We start from the raw sequence: 23114 nt of genomic DNA, 5'->3' as shown, positions 1-23114 counted from the left end.
CATAAACAAACTCATCACCAAAATTACATCATCACCATCAAAAGGTGCAAACGCACCACCAAATATCACTACCACCATTGTCAATATCGATTTTTTTGTCTCCACCACCTTCAATTCCTACTTCTTTATCACCCCTCACCAACAAATTAGTCATTATATATTTTTTAAAATTTAATCATCAATTTTATCAACCACCAACAGTTCCGAAGAGAAAAATCAAATATAATGAAAAAATGTGAAATCGAATAAGCATTAAAATAAGATATGATAGGGGGAGGGGGGGGGTGGGGGGATTTTGGTGGAGGTATAGTGGGGTGGATGGAAATTGGGTATGAAAAAATGATTAAAAAAAATAAAGAAGAAGAAGAATAAGACGATTGCCTATGAAGAAGAAGAAGAGTCTTGGGGTGGGGATGGAGGTAGGGTGGTTGTAGAAAGAGAATTTTAATTTATTTATTATTACTTTATTTACTACCAAACACACTTTTTTTTTTTTGCCACGTCTGTTTTAGGGGGTAAAAAATATTCATTTTTAAATAGTAAAAGTATGTAATAGGTCATCATGATAGTTTAAGCGTGTAACTGATTTTTCAAGACAAGCTTGAGAGTTAATTTATGCCGTTTCTCATGATTAGAATCTTAACAAAGTCTTAGTAGGCATTTGGCCATGCGATACCATATCACGATATGGTATCGTGAGATGGAATCAGTGTTTGGACATGCAATTTTACGTTGATTCCATCTCATGATTCCATATAGTGAGATGTGATTCCATATTCTCCAAAAATCATGATATGAAATTATATGGGAATTCCAAATCATGATTTGAGATATTTTAATACAAAAATTGATCCATGAGTTTATATTGTGTTAAAACAACCCCACATTTATATCTACTAACCATTTATTTCATATGTAAATAAAATTTATAATCATATCATTACTTTTTAAAATTTATTATTCTCACCAACATATAGTCACTTTAACTTACATCAACCGATTGTTGAGTAATAAATTTGTTCTGTTCATTTACTCCAACACTTAATTTATTACTTCTACCGTTTTGTATTTATTACAACTATAGTTATATCTATTTGAACATGGGGTGAAAGGTCTTCTCTTCATTTACTCTAATAAATTGATATGAAATTTAGGTTGGATAGGCTTAAATGCATAATTATTTATACTCAACCATAAAATCTTGAAGAGCACTTGTTAAACCAACGTCATAATTTCCATTTCCGCCACATGGTAACTTTAAATTACATCCTTAGAATAAATATTATTTATTTACAGAAAGTTATCTCATTTACGTCACATATGCTTTTAGTAATTCTTTATAAAATGTTTGTTGGTAGATAAATATTATGTTGTTGATGCTGGTTTCCGAAACACAAAAGAATTTTTAGCTTCATACAAAGGACTACACTATCATTTGCAAGATTACCGAGGAAGTGAAAGAGAGCCTCAAAATGCCAAAGAACTGTTTAATTATAGGCATTCATCTCTGCGCAATGTGATTGAACGGACTTTTGGAGCTTGGAAAAATAGATTTAGAATACTGAAACAAGGCATGAACCATTACGATATTGATACACAAGTGAAAATTAGCATAGCTTGTGTAGTGTTACATAATTATTTGCGAGAATACCAAAGTACTAATGAAATATTTATGGTCTATAAGCATGAAAATATAGTTGTGGGTGATATTGACCAACAAATGACTCAAAGTAACAATGTTGGTTCGTCTTCTCGATCACATGATCGAAAAATGCAAGTTCAACGTGAGGATATTGTCTGTACTATGTGGGAGGATTATATTAAAGACTAGTACACTACAATTTATGTTCAATATTTTTTAATTAAATTAAAGTTAGATGAAATAATTACTTAAGTGGAGATCAAATAGATTTGTAATAATTTATTATGCGATTTTATAATTTTTTGTTTATTTGATAAGATTGAATAAACAATTAGGGCTATTTTAATAGTTTTACAACTTATGAGATTTTTATGTTTATGAGAAAATATACAATACAAAAATTTCATATCGCAGGTCCAAACAAAACATCAATTTCATCTCATGATTCCATATCATGATACCATATCGCATGGCCAAACAGGCCCTTAGTGGATGTTTGGTCATGCGATACCATATCACGCTATAGAATCGTGAGATAGAATGAGCGTTTGGACATGCGATTTCACGCTGATTCCATCTCATGATTTCATATCATGAGATTGGAATACCATATTCTCCAAAAAAAATCATGATATGAGAATTTCATATCATGACTTGAGATTTTTTATATATAAAAATTGACCCACAAATTTATATTTTGTTAAAACAATCTCACATCTATATCTACTAACCATTTATTTCATATGTAAATAAAATTTATAATCACATCATTACTTTTTTTAAATTTTATTATTCTCACCAACATAAAATTTATTATTACTTTAAATTTGTTCAATACAAATGATAAAGTAGGAATTGATTTGGTGAATATAAATAAGAACAGAACGAGTAATATCATTTTGGTTTTTCATAATAAAAAAAAACTTCTCTTTCGGCTACATATGAAAATGTTTAAAGAAATTTAATATGAAAAAGGAAAAAATTGGTATGTATGTTTGATAATCACTACTTTCAGTATATTTGATTTTAGCACGATATTTATGCATTGAAAATGTGTAATTGCACACAAGTGAAACAAAGCATGAACCATTACGATATTAACAAGTGAAAATTGGCATAGCTTGTGCAGTGTTACATAATTATTTGCAAGAATATTAAAAGAGTGGTGAAATATTTATGGTGTATGAGCATGAAAATATAGTTGCGGATGATATTAACCAACAAATAACTCAAAGTAACAATGTTACGTTGGTTCGTCTTCGCGGCCATATGATCGAGAAATGCAAGTTCAACGTGAGGAGATTGTCCGTACTATGTGGGAGGATTATATTAAAGACTAGTACACTACAATTTATGTTCAAATTTTTTTATTGAATTAAAGTTTGACCAATTAAAGTTAGATGAAAAAGTTATTTAAGTGGAGAACAAATAGTTTTGTAATAATTTATTATGCAATTTTATAATTTTTTGATTATTTGGTAAGATTGAATAAACAATTGGGACTATTTTAATAGTTTTACAACTTATGAGATTCTTATGTTTATGAGAAAATATACAACACAAAAAATCCATATCGCATGTCCAAATAAAATTTCAATTTCATCTCATGATTTCATATTATTATATCATGATTTCGTATCATGATTCCATATCGCATGGCCAAACGGGCCCTTAATATCATTAAGATGTCTATTTAACATTTTCTATAAAGATCACAGTTCACTGCTACTCCATCTACTTTCACTCCATCTACTTTCACTCATAACTACCACCAACTACCATCCATAACCTACATCCCAAACTGCTATAATCACCACCCTCAGCCCAACCACAATCAATACTATTATCATCAATCACCAAAATCAATTGTTATCACCATATGTCATTATATACAATCATGACCATCAACCATTATTACATTCATTAATCACTACAATAGTTATCACAATGAGTTAACATTATATATCACTAATCGTCATCACCATTCACCATAGTCAGTAGTTATTAATATTATTCCACTGCTAACTATCGGCCATCACTACCAACAACCACGTTTAATCACTACTGTTAATACTATCACTATCACCGGTCAATACCATCCCAAATTGACACATACAATCACCATCGTTAGCCATCATCACTATCAACTATCATATAAAAATATTTTATTGCTATAATATTTGATCAATTTAGTATTTTTTAAAAATAAAAATTATACATTCAGATGTTGATAAATCTCTTAAGTCTTAACTATTTAGTGTTCACATGTTAATGTAACATCTTAATATTCAGATTTAAACTTTTAAATTTTAATTAACATCTTAATATTTAAATGCATATTCAAATTAAGACATCTTGATCTTAATAAAAATAAATAAAACCTAAATTATACTTAAGGTTTTAGTATGATTAACCTAAAATATCATTCTAAGCAGTTTTGGATTTATGTGAATACAATATGAGTCACAGGGCATTCCAATGTTTGTTAAAAAATCTATTGAGTAATAAAAAAAATGGAAGAGCCTGACAAAACAATAAAAAGTAAACCCATTTATTAGTGTTTGGTTACCAAACTAATTGATGATTGTGCATTAACAATTTTGGCCCATTGACACCAAAGATTAAAACTGATATGACTAATTCAAATTCGTTTATTTTAAATTTATATCAAGTAAACTTAATAAAGAGTAAATTCTTTTTATTTTTATATCTCAAATTCAAAAATATTAATTAAAAATGAAGCCACATTCTTTTGAAGATGAACTTTAAGTTGGAATAAGTTATATTCATAAGTTTTTCAATAGATTCGTTTTTTTAATTACAAGAACTTCTCCTTTTAAATAAGTTAAATGCATACTCAACTCAAATATAATTTTATTTTACAAATATTTTTTTAATATCATATTTTATATCTTCATACACAACTTATTTTGGAACGAAAAAAGTGTGATCAAAATTCTAAAAAAAAAGGAGAGTTGCCCTTTGCATCAAATCAATGAAGTGGACCTCCTTGGAGGACATTGTACTAGTATTGCTACAAATGTAACCGACACAATCATTTTGTTTATTTAGCTGATTTTGAATTATTTATTGTAACTTTTAAAATCGTCGTTTCAGATTATTTATCATATTAAAAATAAAATAAATTATTTTTAAATTTTATTCTTAATGATATTTTTTTTAAGGAAATAAACACGCGATTCATAAATAAAATAAATATTAAAAAATGAGATTAATATCTTAAGACATAAATTTAGCGTTTATTTTTAGAGACACATAAAAGGAAAATAATTACAAATTATTATTTTTAGTCCAAGGTTCTTGAAATACGTGTTAAGTGTGACTAAATATTCCTAACTCCTATGACTAGTACTAGTACTAATATTCAAGAAATTAATGAAAACTAATTATCTCTCTATTTATTTCATTCTATAATTGTTATTACGATTGTCCAAAGTGTCAAAAGCTACAACACTAGACCAAAATCATTAGGATTTTTTTTTCCTTCCACAGAGATTGTTATTTCTCTCATATTTAATTTTGAAAACATTTTTCTTAAATTAAGTCTATCAAAAATTATCTTTTTATCTCAATAAGTTAAGAATAAGATCAATATATACTCTATTTTTTTTTCTAAATTTTACTTGTAAAATTACGTTGTACATATTAATATTATTATTAATTTATTTTTTTATAAAAAAACCCAAAAAGGAATGGTGGATGGGGTGGAATGAAAGCATTTTAATTAAAAATAATGAATCTATGAGCAATGATATATTGGCCTTTAATTTCATCGAAAGTTCCCCTTTAACTCTCGTTGCAAAATATAGTCTTTCTTCAACCTTATAATATTTTTTATTATATTCACCATCATCAAATTCTTGCTTGACTACTGTGTATAAATGCTCATTAAATATGATCCATGGAATAGTTCTTTTTATAAAATAATTTAAATGATGTAAGTTCAAGATTTAGAGACATTTATATTTGGTGCTTGATAAAATTTAACTATAGAAAATGATTGAATAAAAAAGATGATAATGATAGAAGAGATCTATTAGGGCAGGATTAATCGTTTTTGAATTCTAGTCTATATGACTCATGCATGTTGATGTATACAATATTAAGGGATAGATTTAATTGAACAATCAATCACATTCAATTTTCATGAAAAAGTAAATTGTTTATAGTTGGCACATCTTCAACTTATAGAAGACATGATCCTAAATAGAAAAATCTGAACTTCGAGTGTAATCTAATTTTTTTTTTATAAAAATAATCAAATATTGTTTTTATTAGTCTCCTATACTGCCTTATTATTCAATTATTGTCTCATTGACTTTGCTTATCATATTACTATTCTCTTCACAATTGCTTTCAATATAGAATTCTTTTCTAACTCATTAATATACTTGATCTTTGGTATATTTTAGTCGAGCCGATGGTCTATCGGAAATTGTGAACAGAGTCACCTCTGACTAATGGTGGTTGGATATACACTTTTCGCTAGAAAATTATGTGGTGTACAATGTTTAAATGTTAGCTATTATGAATGTATATTTCATTTTGCACATCCTCAACAGTACAATTGAGGTGGACATTCGTATCATCTTCATCAAATTTTTAATGTTGTCACTGTCGAAAATATCCTCTCTACCTTCATAGAATAAAAATCAAATTTGCGTATATTTTATTCTATTCATATCTGTGACGTTGTTATTATTCCGTATTAACCCTTTTTTTCGAAATCTTTTTTCTTGTAACTGCAAAATAGATAAAAGGGAAAAGTTGTTGATCCAAAAAAACAAAAAAGCCTTACCTTTTGGACTCAAAAACAGCCAAAAAGCTTAAAAAATTATAACGTAAAGCTATTAAAGAAGAACTTAGTTATATTAATGACTGCTAAAATATTTTAGATTATAGTTTATTTATTTCAGGAAGCAATAACAAAAAAAAAAAAAAATCTTTAGAAAAAGTCTTAAATTCATACGCACAAATTGCAACTTATTTTCTTTCTTTCTGATTTTTATTATTTTAATCTTTTTTTTTTGTCTCTCTGCTCTCTTCTCCATTCTTCTTCCCTCCAATCTCCCATTTTTATTTCTCATAAAAAAAATTCAATATTTCTGAATCAGGGTCTTTTTCATCTTAAATAGCCATTGCCAATATTTAATTTTCTTGGATTTTTATTAATTTTTTTTTTGAGTTTTTTCATATAAAAATCCAATCTTTGGGCCATTTCTGTATCTGGGGTATTTTCTTTTTTTATTTGGAATTGATCCCTTCAATTGTCCTTTTTATCCACTCATATTACAATTCTTTTCTCTTGAAAACTTGAGCTTTTGATAATTCATTGTATCCATTTTTTGGTTTATTGTATAGTATTTATGAAAAACCATTGACCTAGAAAAGTCAAATTCCTATTTTTGTGTATATCTCCTGAACATTGTTGTTAGCTTATCAAAGGGGGTGTCTTTAGTTTGCAGCCTTTGAAGAAATTTTATAATAATAACCCCATGTTTTTCTCCTTGGTTAATTGAACTTGTATACCATTATTGCTCAATGAAAATTTGATCTTTTTCTTATCCTTTTTTTCTCTTGAGTTATTAATAGTTAAGGCCATTTGGTCAGAATCAGTTTCTTGGTTTTGTTTTTGAACTTTTTTAGTAGGTGGGGTTATGCTTGTCTTCAATAAAAATTTGATCTTTTTTCTTGTCCTTTTCCTCTGAGTTATTCATAGTTAAGGCCGTTTGATCAATCTTGGTTTTATTTTTGAACTTTCGTAGGTGGGGTTTTGTTATTGTTAAAAAAAATTTGATTTTTTTGATAATTCTTTTCTTCTGAGTTATTAGTTGTTAAGGTCATTTCATCAAATTTGTTTCTTGGTTTTATTTTTGAACTTTTGAAGGTGGGGGGGGTTATGTTCTTGTTCAATAAAAAATTGATCTTTTACTTATCCTTGCTCTGAGTTATTTAATAGTTAGGTCATTTGATCAACCAGAGAAGGTGGGGTTTTTGTGATTTTGTCATTTTTTGTCTGGGGAAAAGATGAAGCTTTTAGTAAGAGTTATTGAAGCAAGAAACATACCAGCTATGGACCCAAATGGGTTCAGTGATCCATATGTGAAATTGTCATTGGGGAAACAGAAGTTTAAGAGTAAAGTTGTGAAGAAATGTTTAAATCCATCATGGTGTGAGGAATTTGCTTTTAAAGTAGATGACTTGAAGGAGGAGCTTATTATTTCTGTTTTGGATGAAGATAAATACTTCAATGATGATTTTGTTGGACAAATTAAATTTCCAGTTTCTCAGGTTTTTGATGCCAATGACAAGTCCCTTGGCACTGCTTGGTATACTTTGCAGCCCAAGCAAAAGAAGGGCAAAAACAAGGATTGTGGTGAGTTGTTACTTTTTGTCTTGTTTTATTCTCATCTCTGAAGGGTTATTTAGTCTCCCTTTTATCTTGATGATTGTTTGATAATCTATGTTGCTCGGAGTCTTAAAAAATGTCAATGGGTGCATGTCGGATTCTCCAAAAGTAGTGTATTTTTGGAGAATCCGACACGGGTGCAGTATCAAAAGTGAAGAGTTTGTGCAACTTATGTTTTGTTTGATTAGTTTCTCTGTTTGAATGTTTAAACTGGCATGTAATGTTGCTCCTCTGGCTTTGATGTGATTCATTTGGAGAGAGAAATAGGAGGGCTTTTAAAGGGGTAGAAATGAGTTTAGGCAGTTGAGGAGTAGTCTCCGATTACTCATTCATTTTTGGTGCACTCATGTAGTCCTGGGATGTATAGAGGATTGGGGGTCTTTTGTAGAGAACTACATCTTTTTGTAGGTTCTTTACTTTTTTGGTATCCGGCTGATTTTGGCCTTTTGATTTATGAATTGAAATTGTTTACCTGATAAAAAAAAAGAAGTTTAACTGGTTTCAGATAGGAAATGTTTCTGTATCTGCTAGAATATATGATCTTTCCATTTTGCTTTAGGTCACAGGTTCAAGATATTATTAAGGTGGTAGTGAACTTTAACCTGTGATAGAGTGTTAGTTACCATCTTTACCAGATCATCAATTAATGCTTATCGAGAGATTTAGGATAGTAAAATTAGCAAAATACTAGACATTCGGCTGATTTTGGATAAGAAATGTTTCTGCATCTGCTAGAATATATGGTCTTCTTTCCATTTTGATGATGACTTATGTGGTTGAATAATGTTGAGATGTTTTATGCTCGTCTCTGATCACTCATGTTCTACTCCCTCCGATTCAATTTGTTCATCTTACATTCCTTTTTAGTCCGTTTCAAAAAGAATGCCGCTTTCGTTTTTTGGCAACTCTTTAATTATAACTTTCCATGTGACTTATTTAAAACCACAAGATTAAAGGGCATTTTAGTACATTCTATATATCTTACTTTTAGACCACAAGATATAAAAGTATGGCATAACACATAAAGAGGACCTTTAATTTGGCATCAATTCACAACTATGACTAGAGCCGTCAAAATGGGCTTAGCCCATGGGGCCGGCCCAACCCTACCCGTTATTGGGGTAGGGTTGGGATAGGATTTTTCAAGCCCATTTAAAACTAGGGCTTATAAGCCCGGCCCATATAAGCCCTTGGCCCTTGAGGCTTGATCGGGGCTGGGCCGGGGTCGGCCCATGGGCCAAACATTTTTCTTTAAGAGTAATTTACAATATTCTCACTAGTATATAATCTAATTATTTGAATACACGCTATGTTGTAATATTATAAATCTTCGTACCCAGATAGTATCTCGAAATATATGGACTCAAAATGGGTTAATTTGATCTAGATACACTCTATCCAAGTAGATTCGCATGTATCTAGGATGCATATACAAATCTTGCGCCCTTGCCTCCCTCCTATCTTGCTTGTCACTCTCTTATCTCACTCGCATAACCAGCATGCGAGATACATGCTAATTACACTAAATTTTTGTTAGTGTTATTGAAACAACATCATTGTTTGTCATATTTGATTTGAAAAGCTTCTCATTTTTTTGATGTTATAGAATTATAAGTTTGAAAAGAAAAAAAAATTAAAAAAGAAAAACAAAAGGGCTAGCCCGCCCCAGCCCTCGGCCCTTCTAGGGTTGGGTTGGGTTGAGCATTTTCAGGCCCTACCAAATGAAGGGCCGGCCCGCCCTAGCCCTTCAAACTCCTTGGCCCTCGAGGCTTGGGCCCGATGGGGCTGGGCCGACCCTTTTTGACAGCTCTAACTATGACCTTAAACTTTGCCAGTGCACAAGTATATCCAAAAATTTAACAATTAAACACTCTAATCCTACATGGCAAAGTGCGTGAAACACACTTCAATTAGGCACGTCAGTGGTAAAAATAAAGTCCCCCAACGGTAAAAAAATGCTTAAATGACACTTCTACCCTTAATGAATCTCTTTCATATATATATATATATATATATTTTCCTTTTTTAAATCAAAATCTCACTTAACTCTCTTCTTTCTAATTTCTTCAACAGCTTTTGCCATTTTCCTCTCTTTCTTCACAATTTCTTGAGCAATTTTACCTTTGATTGGAAGGATGAAATGTAGGAACTTAGGGTTAGGGTTTTGTAGAGAAGAAAGAGGAAAACGTTGTTCTCTGTTCTAAGCATAGGGTCAGAGTTGTTAATTGATATTTATTTTGTTTTTATTTTCAGTTTTTTAATTGAAAAATCCACGTGTATTTATTTTAATTAGTTGGCAGCCACGTAGAAGCATTTGTATATCACACAGTTTGCCTGGGATATACGAGTGTTTAATTGTTTAAATTTGTGATAGTTAAAGTGCCTACTTGTGCACTGGCAAAGTTTAGGGTCATAGTTGTGAATTGATGCCAAGTTAAAGGTCCTCTTTATGTATAATGCCTAAAAGTATTGTTTACTTTCTTAAACTCTAAGTCAAGTCAAAGCCAGACAAACAAATTTAAATGGAGGGAGTACTTTTTCCCCCTTTCCAAGTGTTCCTGATTTTCTGTTGCATGTTATTTGCAACAAAGGTATTTTTGCACTAGTCGAGATATCTATGGATACATCCTCTTATGATTGGTCTGCGTATGCCCCTAGCATGGAATAGTTAGATAGAACAAACCAACTTCATTTGAAACGCTATGATGCTTGATCAAATTCAATGTATCAATTACAAATAGCATTTCTTTTATGGTTTGCACAGGTCCAATCAAGAATTTAATTGTGTTCTTCCTTTCTAATAGGTCAAATTCTTCTCACAATAAGTTTCTCGCAAGGCAATACATTGGCAGACTTGCAATCAGGTGGTGATCATGGATCACTGTCGAAGAAGTTGTCTGATGTGGTATCTGAATCTCCTTCTTTGTCTTCCAATGGCCCCTTGAGATCATCTTCTCCTCTGAGATCTGAAGAAGCAGCCTCTTCAAAGGAGGAGAAGCCTCATGCACAGACCTTTGCTGGTCGAATTGCTCAAATTTTCAACAAGAATGGGGATGCAGTATCCACAACTAACTCAAAAGCTCCAGATGTTACAGTGCCGCCTGAAACAGCAAGTACAGCTGCTTCTGAGAATGCACAAGAGGAACAGTCCACATCGGGGAACTTTCAAGAACTGTTGAAAAGCATTGAGGCAAGAGAACAACCAAGCGAAGTTCCAAACCTTTCTGGAGTAGTAGTGGATCAATTGTATGCTATTGCCCCTCATGAATTGAATTTGTTCCTTTTTTCACCGGATTCGGCCTTCTTTAAATCCTTAGTAGATATTCAGGGGTCCACGGAGTTGCGAGTTGGACCTTGGAAACTTGAAAATGGTGGTGAAAGTTTAAAAAGAGTGGTTAGTTTTATCAAAGCTGCAAGTAGATTGGTCAAGGCTTTAAAAACTACAGAGGAACAAACGTATCTTAAAGCTGATGGGAAGTCTTTTTCTCTTTTATCTATTGTGAGTACCCCAGATGCCCCATATGGAAGTACGTTCAAGGTAGAAGTGCTTTTCTGCATTACTCCTGGTCCTGAGCTGCCTTCAGGAGAACAGTCTTCAAGGTTAGTAGTTTCTTGGCGCATGAATTTCTTGCAAAGCACTATGATGAAAGGTATGATAGAAAGTGGTGCACGGCAAGGTATTAAAGAGAGCTTTGATCAGTATGCAAATTTATTATCTCAGAACATAAAGCCAGTTGACGCGAAGGACCTAGGTTCAGAGAAAGAACATATTTTGGCATCTATAGAAGTGGAGCACCAGTCCGATTGGAAGCTGGCTTTCCAGTATTTTACTAACTTCACTGTAATTTCAACCTTTTTCATTGGGTTATATGTATTTGTGCACGTCTTGTTGGCCATGCCTAGCACAATACAGGGGCTTGAGTTTGTTGGCCTTGACTTACCTGATTCTATTGGTGAGCTAATTGTGTGTGGAGTGCTAGTACTTCAAGGAAAACGGGTGCTAGAGCTTATATCACGCTTCATGCGAGCTAGGGTACAAAAAGGTATACATCTACTCTCTCCGTTTCAATTTGTTTGTCTTACTTTCCATTTGTCCGTTTAAAATATTATGTCTCTTTCCTTTTTTAGTAACTCTTTAAATTTCAACTTTCCACATGACATGTTTAAGACAACAAAATTAAAGGATATTTTGGTAAATTCAACATATCTTTAGTTCAAGACCACAAGATTCAAATGTCTTCTTTACTTTCTTAAACTCCGTGCCAAGCTAAAACCAGGCAAATAAATTGAAACGAAGGGAGTAATAGTTTCCTGGTGGATGTTCTTCTTCCCATGTTCACATGCAGACTTCTAAGAAGCTTCACATATAACGTCTTTTAACATGTAATTGTTTCTCCAAGGTGTTGATGTGTTGTATCTTTGATGATTTAACCAGGAAGTGACCACGGCATCAAAGCACAAGGGGATGGTTGGCTGTTGACTGTTGCCTTGATTGAAGGAAACAACTTGGCAGCTGTTGACACAAGTGGGTTCTCTGACCCGTATGTGGTGTTTACATGCAATGGGAAAACTAGAACCAGTTCAATCAAGTTCCAAAAGTCTAGTCCCAAATGGAATGGTAAATCTTCTTCTTTTGAAGGATGTGTTGTCTTTTTTTGAAGTTCAGTAGTTGCCATCATTTGAGGATTTATGCAAGGTCATCTCTCCATTTGTTTTGATTAATGGTTGGAACCTCGTTACATGCAGAAATATTTGAATTTGATGCAATGGACGATCCCCCATCTGTTCTCGACGTAGAAGTGTTTGATTTTGATGGACCTTTTAGTGAAGCTACATCTCTTGGGCATGCTGAAATCAATTTTGTCAAAACTAATATATCAGATCTGTCTGATGTTATGGTTCCTCTTCAAGGAAAGTTAGCGCAGGCCTGTCAGTCTAAGCTGCATTTAAGAGTTTTCTTGAATAATACTAAGGGTAGCAATGTTGTCAAAGATTATCTGTCTAAGATGGAGAAGGAAGTTGGGAAGAAGGTAAATCATCCATTTCTGCAGTTAAAGTTACATGGTCAATGGATCTCACTAAATATGGGGATTTATTTTTCCTACTTAATGGTGTCTCTGAATAATTTTGTAGATAAAAGTACGATCTCCTCAGACTAATTCAGCATTCCAAAAGCTTTTTGGGCTTCCACCAGAGGAATTTCTTATCAATGATTTTGCTTGTCACTTAAAACGCAAGATGCCCCTCCAGGTAACTATGTCTATTGATTGTTTGTGTTGATAAATCATGGAAATTTTCTTTTACATAGTGTCTTTAGTCTTTAGTGTACCTAGGCATCAATTGGTCAAGATTGCTAACGCTCTCTCTCTGATATGACTCTGGTATCTTGTAAAGGTTGTAAATGAGCCTCCGCGAACTTTGGGAGCTACGATGCCTTCTTTTTTAATGCATTTATTTGTAAATTTTTTGGTTCAGGGCCGTCTGTTTTTGTCTGCAAGAATAATCGGTTTCCATTCTGATCTATTTGGACATAAGACCAATTTTTTCCTTCTTTGGGAAGATATTGAAGACATTCAAGTTGAATCCCCTACTTTGGCATCAATGGGTAGCCCGAATGTTATCATGACTTTAAAGCCAGGTAGAGGTTTTGATGCAAGGCATGGTGCCAAGACACAAGACGAGGAAGGCAGGCTGAAGTTTCATTTCCACTCTTTTGTCTCTTTTAATGTGGCTCACAGGTAAATGTTCACCTCTCTATAAGCGGTCTTACCTATTTTGAACTAGTACTTTGTACTCCCTCTGTTTCAATTTGCTTGTCGTACTTTCCTTTATAGTCCGTTCAAAAAGAATTCCTACTTTTTTGGGGAACTCTTAATTCTAACTTCCCACAGAGTGTTTAAGACCTCAAGATTAAAGGACATTTTGGTACATTCTACTTATCTTTAGTTTAAGACCGCAAGATTCAAGTGTCTTCTTTACTTTCTTAAACTCCGTTCCAAGTCAAAACTGGACAAACAAATTGAAACAGAGGGAGTACTTAGTATAAGATTGTCCCTTCAGCCTGGGATGGGACTTCTATCCCTTTAGACATATGGTTGGTCGGCAGGATGCCTTATAGTAGGCTTCTATCCCGAGTTACATCATTTAGGCATTAGCATTAAACATGGTGCTTCAATTTTTTTCTTGGCATGCTACATAAACAAAGATTTAAACTTGGCCTCAACTGGAAAATAAGCACTCCAACTTTGAGAATGCACATCTAGACACCTCAACTCGTCTCCATTGTGTCATTTGAACAGTCCAACTTACAGAATCTAGACGCCTCCAAAATTTATGTGCCATGCCAACATCTGGGTCGGGTGTCCATGAGACATAGTGGGGAAGAGTTGAAGTGTTTAGTTGTCAGTTGAGACCAAGTTGAGATGTCTAGATGTTCACTCTCAAAGTTTGAGTGCTTACTTGCCCGTTGAGGCCAAGTTTGAGTGTCCATTTATGTATTATGCCTTTTTTTGTTCCATCCAAACTTAGGAGTCTAGTGTCTTTGATGGATGAAACTAGATTCAGGATTGGCCATGGTGCTAATGAATTTGTGCATTCAAATTGAACTTTAAGGGGAAAAAGGGCTGTTGTCAGATAAAATGTTGAGTTCCTCTGCTGAGCGCAGCTTATAGTAATAACAAGTAATTTTAATTCATTTGCTTATGTGTCCAGGACTTTCATGGCATTGTGGAAAGCAAGAGCTTTGAGTCCCGAGCAGAAGGTGCAGATAGTTGAAGCCGAAGTCGAAGCTAAAAACCTTCAAATGGCAGAAGAGGATTCAATAGGCAGTGACTTCCAAGCTGCAGATGATGACTCTGAAGGCAAAAGCCTTCAATCAGAAGAGGGTGGATCATTCGTCGGTATGGAGGATATAAATATGTCTATCGTTTATTCCTCTGTACTTTCAGTTCCAGTGAGTATCTCTTCTGCCCTCAAGTTATCACTCTCATCTCTCTTTATACATATAATATATACTTCCGTCATTTCAATTTGTTTGTTTGATGCGCAGTTCAAGTAAAGAAGCCGTTTGAATCTTGTGGTCTTAAGTAGAATGTACCAAAATGCCCCTTAATTAAAGAGTTACCAAAAAGGAAAGAGGCATTCTTTGTGAAATGGACTAAAAAGGAAAGTAAGACAAACAAATTGAAACAGAGGAAGTAATTTACACACGCGCGTGTGCGCACACACACACCATATGCACATGCACACACATTCGAGCATGTTTTTGTGTCCTATATGTTAATTCTTTTCCTTCTGTTCGAGAGATTTGGTGGTTAAAGATATTGGATGGATTTCGGTTGAGATGGGATTTTACAGGTCTGCATGCAGTGGTGGTTAAATTTCTCACCCACTTCCGTTTGTACATGCCCCAATTATAGTTAGACTATCCGTTACTTGCTCTATTTTTGTAGTCTGAGATTAGAGCATATGAAATAGGACTTCTTAATGGTGTTTTGCATTTCTTTCTAAACATGTATTACTTTTACCTTTTTATATTTGGTCCAAAGATTTCTCTTCACGTGAGAGTACATTTTCATTAACTTATTTCCTCTAATAGCATCAAGTTAGTTTTTGCATGAAGAATACAATCTTCCTCTAGACGCACCAACCTCCCTCATCAAGAACCAATGCATTTTGTACATGGCTGTGGTTAATGAACAGAACCAAAAATGGAAGGGGCAACTCATCATGAACCCACCATGACGACCACCACAACAACATAACTAGTGTAGCCCCACAAAGTGCAGTCTGGGGAGGGTAGAGTGTACACATGCCTTACCCCTACCTAATAGATAGAGAGGTTGTTTCCGATAGACCCTCAGCTAAAGGCTACTTATTGTCTTGTTTCTTTTTCTTTTCTTTTCTTGGGAAGAATGTGTGTATTTACTGACTTGCTATGATTGTTTCTTTTTGGGTTATTTGCAGACGGAGTTTTTCATGGAATTATTCAGTGGGGGTGAACTTGAACGTAAGGTCATGGAAAGAGTCGGTTGTCTTGGTTATTCTTGTGGTCACTGGGAAGAATCTGATAAGCCTGATGTGCATCAGAGGGAACTTTATTATAAATTTGATAAGTGTCTTTCCCGTTATCGAGGTGAAGTGACAGGCACGCAGCAGAGGTCTCGCCTGTCTGATAAAAACGATTGGCTTATAGAAGAGGTCATGACTCTTCATGGCGTTCCACTGGGTGATTATTTCAATGTAGGGACACTACCATACTAGTCACATGTATTTCATAGCTTATTCGTTGATTTCATTCATTTCCTTGTTTATGTTTTTGCAGCTTCGCCTGGGATACCAGGTTGAGAACGTCCCCTCAAGATCGACAAGATGCAGCGTACAGGTACAACTTGGAATCGCTTGGTTGAAATACTCGAGACATCAGAAAAGGATCACGAAAAACATAATTTCTAATCTGCAAGAACGCCTACTAGTCATGTGTAGCGGAGTTGAGAAGGAATATCTCTCAAAATCTGATCCCCTCGTGATCTAGAGGGTTCGTTGGTGTTTGCAGAACTTGATATTAGTAGGACTAGCGTAGTTCATTGAAGCCACTGTTGTTGTATAGTTCTTGAGTCACTAACAAGTGACTGAAAGCAGCAAAATGTGTAAAACTTACACTATGGAGCTCAAGAATACACACGGTCAAGACAACAATCTCCCACTCACAACATTTGAATGATGCGTGTTTAAACTTCTTGTTTGATACCGACTCCAACTAGTTTGGGATTGAGGTGCAGTTGTTGTACAACATCTTACATTCGAGTAGATTCACAACGATATTTTTTATTTTTTTTGGACATGAAGAACTTTGATCACTTCAAACTATAGGATGAGGAGAATTTTTTTTGTATGTATATAATGTCCACAATTCTAGGATTTGATTAGTTCTTTTGGAAGTCCAATGTATTCTGTTTATATTTGGCTAAGTGAAAATGAAAACCATTCATGATAACTGTTGAGTTTTTTGTGGATTTAATTTAATTTTTGTTATATTAAAATAATTGAACTTGACTCATTATAATAGTTAAGTCACTAAACTAAAAATTTGTTATCTTGATCACAAGGATGAAAAGAGGTTTCAAACATTCTTTATCCGAGTTGTGGTCATTTTTGGGCTCGTGAATTACTATCGTCTATTTAGAAAGGGGTATTTCGCCATTGCTGCACCCGAAGAAGAACTGTCTTTGGGAGTGGATAATGAACTACCTTAGTGAAAATATTGCCTCTTGCTCCAATCATTAATGTGACTTATAAGGAAATATTACAAATAATCACCTTTTAGCTTCTATAATTGAAGAAGTACCATTATTATGAAGTTTCAAAATTCACAAAATAAAATTGAGGATAATAACTTGAAATTTTACTCGTATAGTGAATTATTTTCCATAGTAGTTAATACGATTTAGATAAGTCCAACTACTTTATTAGACAAAAAATATATAATAATTTTATTATTATACTAGTTGATAATTTTAATTAAGTGATCGTATTCATCATATTAAAATTATTAAAAGAGCAATTCAATACACAAATATTCCGCATTCATTCAGGTTCGGAAAAGGATTGCTTCTAATCCTAATTCAATTCGAAGTAACTTCTTCTATGACTTGAACCCGTGATCTATAGGTCACACCGCGACAATGACAACTTTATAAGATCCAAATTATTATCCCAAAATATTATTTCTTGTAAAAAAAAAAAAGAAGGAAAACATAGTGTTTGGAAAATCCCTCTTTTATCTCTCGCCTCCATTCTTTCTTCCAAACTCAAGAATTGAACTTCAAAAATCCCCAAATTCACCATCTTTGCTTCCTTCGATCGGCTACTAGCTTCAACTTCAACTGTTAAATTTAACCCTAAATCTCATACAACAAAAGGGGCATTCTCTATTTTTGTTTTTGGCTGCTTGTGTTTACTTTTGTGTCAAAGAGGTTAGTTAAATCTTGTCTTTTTGCCTAATCTTATTTGTTATTACAGTTATCTTCTGTTGATCCCTTGCTAATAGAACATACCCTTTTGCTAATTCATGGATCCGTATGCCCCTGTATTGTGATTTCTGTATTTGGTTTCATATGTTAGCTCAAATTTTGGTTCTTGAATAGTTAAAAGCTTGAGCAAGACAGTTGTGGTGTAAAGTTTTTTTTTCCCTTCCCTTTTTGCTATTTCATGGATTCCCATGCCCCTGTATAGTGACTTCTGCATTTGGTTTCATTTGTTAGCTCAAATTTTGGTTCTTGAATTGTTAAATGCTTAGAGGGTTTATCGGAAACAACTCTCTCTACCTATGAGGTAGGGGTAAGGTTTGCGTACATTGTAGCCTCCCCAGATCCTACTTTGTGGGACTATATTGGGTATTGTTGTTGTTGTTAAATGCTTAAGCAAGACAGTTGTGGTGTAGGTTTTTTTTTTCTTCGTTTTTTTTGCTCATAGTTTGAGCTTTTAAGTTTGCTGCTTGTTTTTGTACTATTTCGTTGAGCCGAGGATCTATCGGAAGTTGGGAATAACCTCTTTACCTTAAAAGTAGAGACGTTTGGTCGGCATACACTCTATACTCTCCAGACCTCACTTTGTGGGACTACATTGGGTATGTTGTTGTTGCTGGTTGTTGGACTATTCTATAGGGTTGAGGTGTAAACTTTTTTTTTCTTATGAACAACTATTGCTTGTGTTAGCAGAATCTATATTGACATAGTTAGACTACAGTGCTGCAAAAGACAACCTCTTTTTTCTAATCTCATTTGCTAATAGATATCTGGTATGTTAATTCATTCAAAACATATACCCTTTTGCTAATTCATGGATCCCCATGTCCATATACATTGACTTCTGCATTTGGTTAGCTCAAATTTTGGTTCTTGAATTGTTAAATGCTTAAGCACGGTAGTTGTGGTGTAGTTTTTTTTTTTTCCTTCCTTTTTATTTGCACATAGTTTGAGCTTTTATGATTGCTGGTGGTTGGACTGTTCTATAGGGTTGAGGTACAATAGCAGAATCTATATTGACATTGTTAGATTAAATTCTGAGGAAGACCACTTTCTTTTTTCTTGTCTAATCTCATTAGCTACTAATACTTATCTACTTTTGATGGCCTGCAAATATAAGCTTCGGTTTATTCATTCAGCAAACCCGTTTGCTAATTATGTATTTTAGCTCAAAATTTAATTCTGGATTTGTGAGATGCTTAAAATTGGTGCAAGTTAGTAGTGGTGGAGCCGTGGAGGATGTTCTTTTCTTTTTTTCTTTCTGGTTTTGCACATAGTTTGAGCTTTAAGGATTGTTGCTGGTTGTTGGACTATTCTATAGGGTTGAGGTACAAGTTTATTTTATAACAACTATTTACTTGTGTTAGCAGAAGCTGTATTGAGTGACAATAACAAGAGTTGAGCTTAAATGGAATAGTGGGGATTCATGTAGCTGACCCCAACTTGTTTGGGACTGATGTTTAGTTGTTGTTAGCAGAACCTATATTGACATTGTTAGATTACAATGCTGAAAAAGGCAATTTTATTTCCTTCTCATTCCATATAAAGTTGTATGTTATTGTACATAGGGCTGTGGAACAGAGGTGGATGCAGCCTTTGTTCAATGGGTTTGATTGGATCCAGTATTTTCAATGTGTAAACACATAGATATGTATGTGAAAAATCACTAAAATTTAGATAAACATTAAAGCAGAACAAGTTCAGTCTAAGAACATTAAGAGATTGAACCTGTAAAGTTCAAAACCTGAATTATCCTCTTATGTGGATGTTGAAATAAGCCACCATGCTGTAATATATCAAATATTTAGTAGAGTATTTTTGCATACAACACCAGTTGAGACTCATACTAGGCAGGAAATCTGAACATTCAAGTTTCAAATACTAAACTAGTTAATTCTGCATTGTACAAGCGAGAGAATAAAACCATAACGGGATTTTCTCCCAAACCAAATTGTCCACTTGTTGAATAGACATAATAAGTAAAACAATTGTGTTTGTTTTCTTTATTTTCCTAGATATTTTATGAACTTGTACAATAGATTAAATAGAAAAGTTAATACATATATTTGTGGATGAACTCTAAAGAGTGTTGTAGATGCTCTTCTCTTTCTCTATTGACTTTTGTTGGTTAAATCCTTGTTTTGGAATGCAACGTTACCATTTTCAAAAAAAAAATCCTTGTTTTGGAATGCAGTGTTATTTACTATGGGAACTGAGTTCATGGAATTCTGAGATAATGTAGTGGTAAGAAGGATCCATGCCAGAAATATTATAAAACTGAGGAAGAGCTTGTAGTTTGAGCTGAAGATACAGACAAAATGTATGGTAGAGCAGGGCTTGATCGATTTAAGAAAGCTCAATCTTTGGAGCCATTTGCAGTGTCTGCGAATACAGCTGCTAAATCAGCATTGCAGCCAACTAAGCCAGCTATCCATTCTTCTCCAGCATACGCACAGTCCACAACATCTCATCAACATACTCAATACGTAAATCCACAACCTGCTTTGCAGAAATCCGTTGCGGCAGATGCAACCTCTTCTACAGCGCCAACTCATCATGTCACTCACGGAGGGGGACAATCAACTTGGCAGCCTCCTGATTGGGCTATTGAGCCACGTCGAGGCGTTTATTATCTTGATGTGATCAAGGACGGGGAGGTACTTGATCGAATTAATCTGGATAAGCGAAGGCATATCTTTGGACGACAGTTTCACACTTGTGATTTTGTCCTTGATCATCAGTCAGTCTCACGCCAGCACGCTGCTGTGGTTCCTCACAAAAATGGAAGGTGTGACACGTGCTCCTGTTTTTTGCTTATCTAGTGATGAACATATTATTTTGTTATTTTATTAGGCTAGCTTGGCAGGAGAAGTCAACAAGTAATTATTGAATGAAAGAAATACTACATAACAAGAATATTACTCTATGATGATGAAGTGCTTGAATATGTTATGAAATTCATTTTTATGCATTTCGTCTTTGAGGTGAAGTGAGCAATTAAAAGACTTAAGCAAGCTTAGGCATCAGGCCATGGTTCCATTACTAATAAATCACTTATTTATGTGTGGAAATATCTTTGTGTAGACTTCAACTTTTAAATTTGTTCTTGCTAGACATTCTTACTAAAGCAATGATTATATTTTTGCATTTTTCTTTCTTACCAACATGTAGCTATATTTTATCCATTGGTACTTAAAAACATCAAGCTTTTCTTCAAGTCAAGGCTACTTGTTGCATATTTTTGAAGATTCACATTTCACAAATACTACCCCACAAATGCAAGAAATGAGGAACTGTGGATTTATTAGATATTGCTCAAGATCATTTTAAATTTTGTTGTTAACTGTTAATTGTACAATTTGGGACATCAAGAATGTCATTTATCTGTAAATATCATCTATCATGGTCATCCAATTCTCGTGAATTGGAGCATCTAGCCCCATTTAGATTTGAGTAATAAAGATGATTATTTGACTGCATAGTCATTTTGATAACACTGTTAATGTAACTTGTCAATGTTGACAACATATCTCCAGGATAAAAAGTAGGTGTTTATTAGATTTGCATTTCTGGTGTAAAAGTAGTGTTGTAGGAAACTTGGATCGATAGATGATTTTTCTTGAGGAGTTAGATGATATAAAGAAGTATTTTTTGTATCTGCAGTTGGGTTGTTGTAATTGTACCGTTTTGGTACCTTTATCAATAAAATTTTACCTTATCGGGAAAAAAAGCTACTTGTCAATAGTGAGCATCCTTATTGGTATCCCTTTCATCTTCTGCGCATCCTTAGACATAGAAAGTACTCTTTTCTTCTTACCTCGTGCAGGTTGCCTTCTTATAAATTATAATCTTTTATTACTTCTACTGTGTGTCTTTAGACAAAGAAATTACCCCTTTTGAAACCGTAATGCCTAACCTTAGATGTCAAGACACACTTCTTAGCTCATGCAGGTTGAACTGATAATATCTTTTCTCTTGCAGCATTTACGTGATTGATTTAGGATCTGCACATGGAACATTTGTTGCAAATGAGAGGCTGACAAAGGATTCCCCTGTCGAGCTCGAGACTGGACAATCTTTGAAGTTTGCTGCATCAACAAGGACTTACATCTTGAGAAAGAACAATGAAGCTCTCTTCCCTCCTGCACGACTACCTGCCGAAATAGATTTACCACCACCTCCAGATCCTTCAGATGAGGAAGCTGTTTTGGCTTATAACACCTTTTTAAACCGCTATGGGCTTACTAGGCCTGATTCATTGTCTAAATCAACAGTATCAACTAGTGAGAAGGATGCCAATCATTCATCTGAGAGGCCTACTAAAAGAATTAGGAGAAGAAGTGTGTCATTTAAAGACCAGGTTGGGGGGGAGCTAGTTGAAGTTGTCGGTATTTCAGATGGAGTAGATGTGGAGACAGAACCTGGTCCAGTGGGTGTGAAAGAAGGAAGTCTTGTCGGAAAATATGAGTCTCTCATAGAAATTACAGTGATACCCAAAGGGAAAGTAAACTCCTCCGTAAAAGATGTCAACATTTCCCAAACAGGTGTAACCGACAAACTTAAACAGGTATTGAACAAGGTGAAGAATCCGCCAAAGGGTGGAATTTATGACGATCTTTATGGAGAATCAGTTCCTAGTAAAGTCGGATCTTGGGCATATTCTGGTAGCAGTCAGGCTGCTTCCACTAACGATGCTGAAGGACACTCCCCTGGTTCCTTAGGCAGAGTCTCTGGGAGTATCTCAAGCAATGTGGATGACGATACTGATGATTTGTTTGGTTAGCAAATGCATTGCTTGCTTTTGATTTCGGCCTCAACCCACTGGTCATTGGCAATGAGTTCAGACATATGAGCTGCACGAGGCATCTCGAGTAGATTAAATTATGTTAGTCGTTGTATTCTTCTCTTTCCTGGCGTGTGCACCAACAGGGGTTCAATTTTGAACTGAAACTTACCTTGTCAGGACACTGAATCTGTGACTTGAGATCAATGGAAAAAAGTGTGTTATCTTTCCTAT

The 23114-nt window shown here is 34.1% G+C and overlaps 2 protein-coding genes across 3 annotated transcripts; both read left to right on the top strand.

The window, feature by feature from the left end:
• The first annotated feature begins 7453 nt into the window (after nucleotides 1–7453).
• On the top strand, nucleotides 7454–17031 carry LOC125818787 (C2 and GRAM domain-containing protein At1g03370). Its single transcript, XM_049498299.1, has 9 exons — nucleotides 7454–8039; nucleotides 10877–12115; nucleotides 12508–12690; nucleotides 12819–13102; nucleotides 13206–13322; nucleotides 13548–13810; nucleotides 14784–15024; nucleotides 16038–16313; nucleotides 16396–17031. Exons 1-9 carry the CDS (start codon nucleotides 7691–7693, stop codon nucleotides 16603–16605), a joined length of 3162 nt encoding a protein of 1053 aa, XP_049354256.1. The 5' UTR covers nucleotides 7454–7690; the 3' UTR covers nucleotides 16606–17031.
• A 762-nt stretch (nucleotides 17032–17793) lies between these two features.
• LOC125818798 (protein phosphatase 1 regulatory inhibitor subunit PPP1R8 homolog) lies at nucleotides 17794–23114 on the top strand. Of its 2 annotated transcripts, none has more exons than XM_049498309.1 (3): nucleotides 17794–18046; nucleotides 20292–20885; nucleotides 22079–23113. In XM_049498309.1, the coding sequence occupies exons 2-3, from the start codon at nucleotides 20416–20418 to the stop codon at nucleotides 22878–22880; spliced, it is 1272 nt and encodes a 423-aa protein (XP_049354266.1). In that variant the 5' UTR covers nucleotides 17794–18046; nucleotides 20292–20415; the 3' UTR covers nucleotides 22881–23113. The 2 variants fall into 2 exon arrangements, with proteins under 2 accessions (XP_049354266.1, XP_049354267.1); XM_049498310.1 differs by having other exon boundaries at nucleotides 17812–18046; nucleotides 20340–20885; nucleotides 22079–23114.

Source organism: Solanum verrucosum, unplaced genomic scaffold (genome assembly GCF_900185275.1).
Source record: "Solanum verrucosum unplaced genomic scaffold, falcon-dt-bn FXZP01000252.1, whole genome shotgun sequence".
NCBI classification, from domain to species: Eukaryota; Viridiplantae; Streptophyta; class Magnoliopsida; order Solanales; family Solanaceae; genus Solanum; species Solanum verrucosum.
Note: the sequence above shows the minus strand (reverse complement) of the source record. Positions and strands in the feature narration are given on the sequence as shown.

Coding starts and splice junctions, on each gene's coding strand:
- LOC125818787 (XM_049498299.1), top strand. CDS start 7,691: ATGAAGCTTTTAGTAAGAGTTATTGAAGCAAGAAACATACCAGCTATG. Junction 12,116..12,507: donor GCGAGCTAGGGTACAAAAAG/GTATACATCTAC, acceptor TGATTTAACCAG/GAAGTGACCACGGCATCAAA. Junction 13,323..13,547: donor AACGCAAGATGCCCCTCCAG/GTAACTATGTCT, acceptor TTTTTGGTTCAG/GGCCGTCTGTTTTTGTCTGC.
- LOC125818798 (XM_049498310.1), top strand. CDS start 20,416: ATGTATGGTAGAGCAGGGCTTGATCGATTTAAGAAAGCTCAATCTTTG. Junction 20,886..22,078: donor GTTCCTCACAAAAATGGAAG/GTGTGACACGTG, acceptor TTTCTCTTGCAG/CATTTACGTGATTGATTTAG.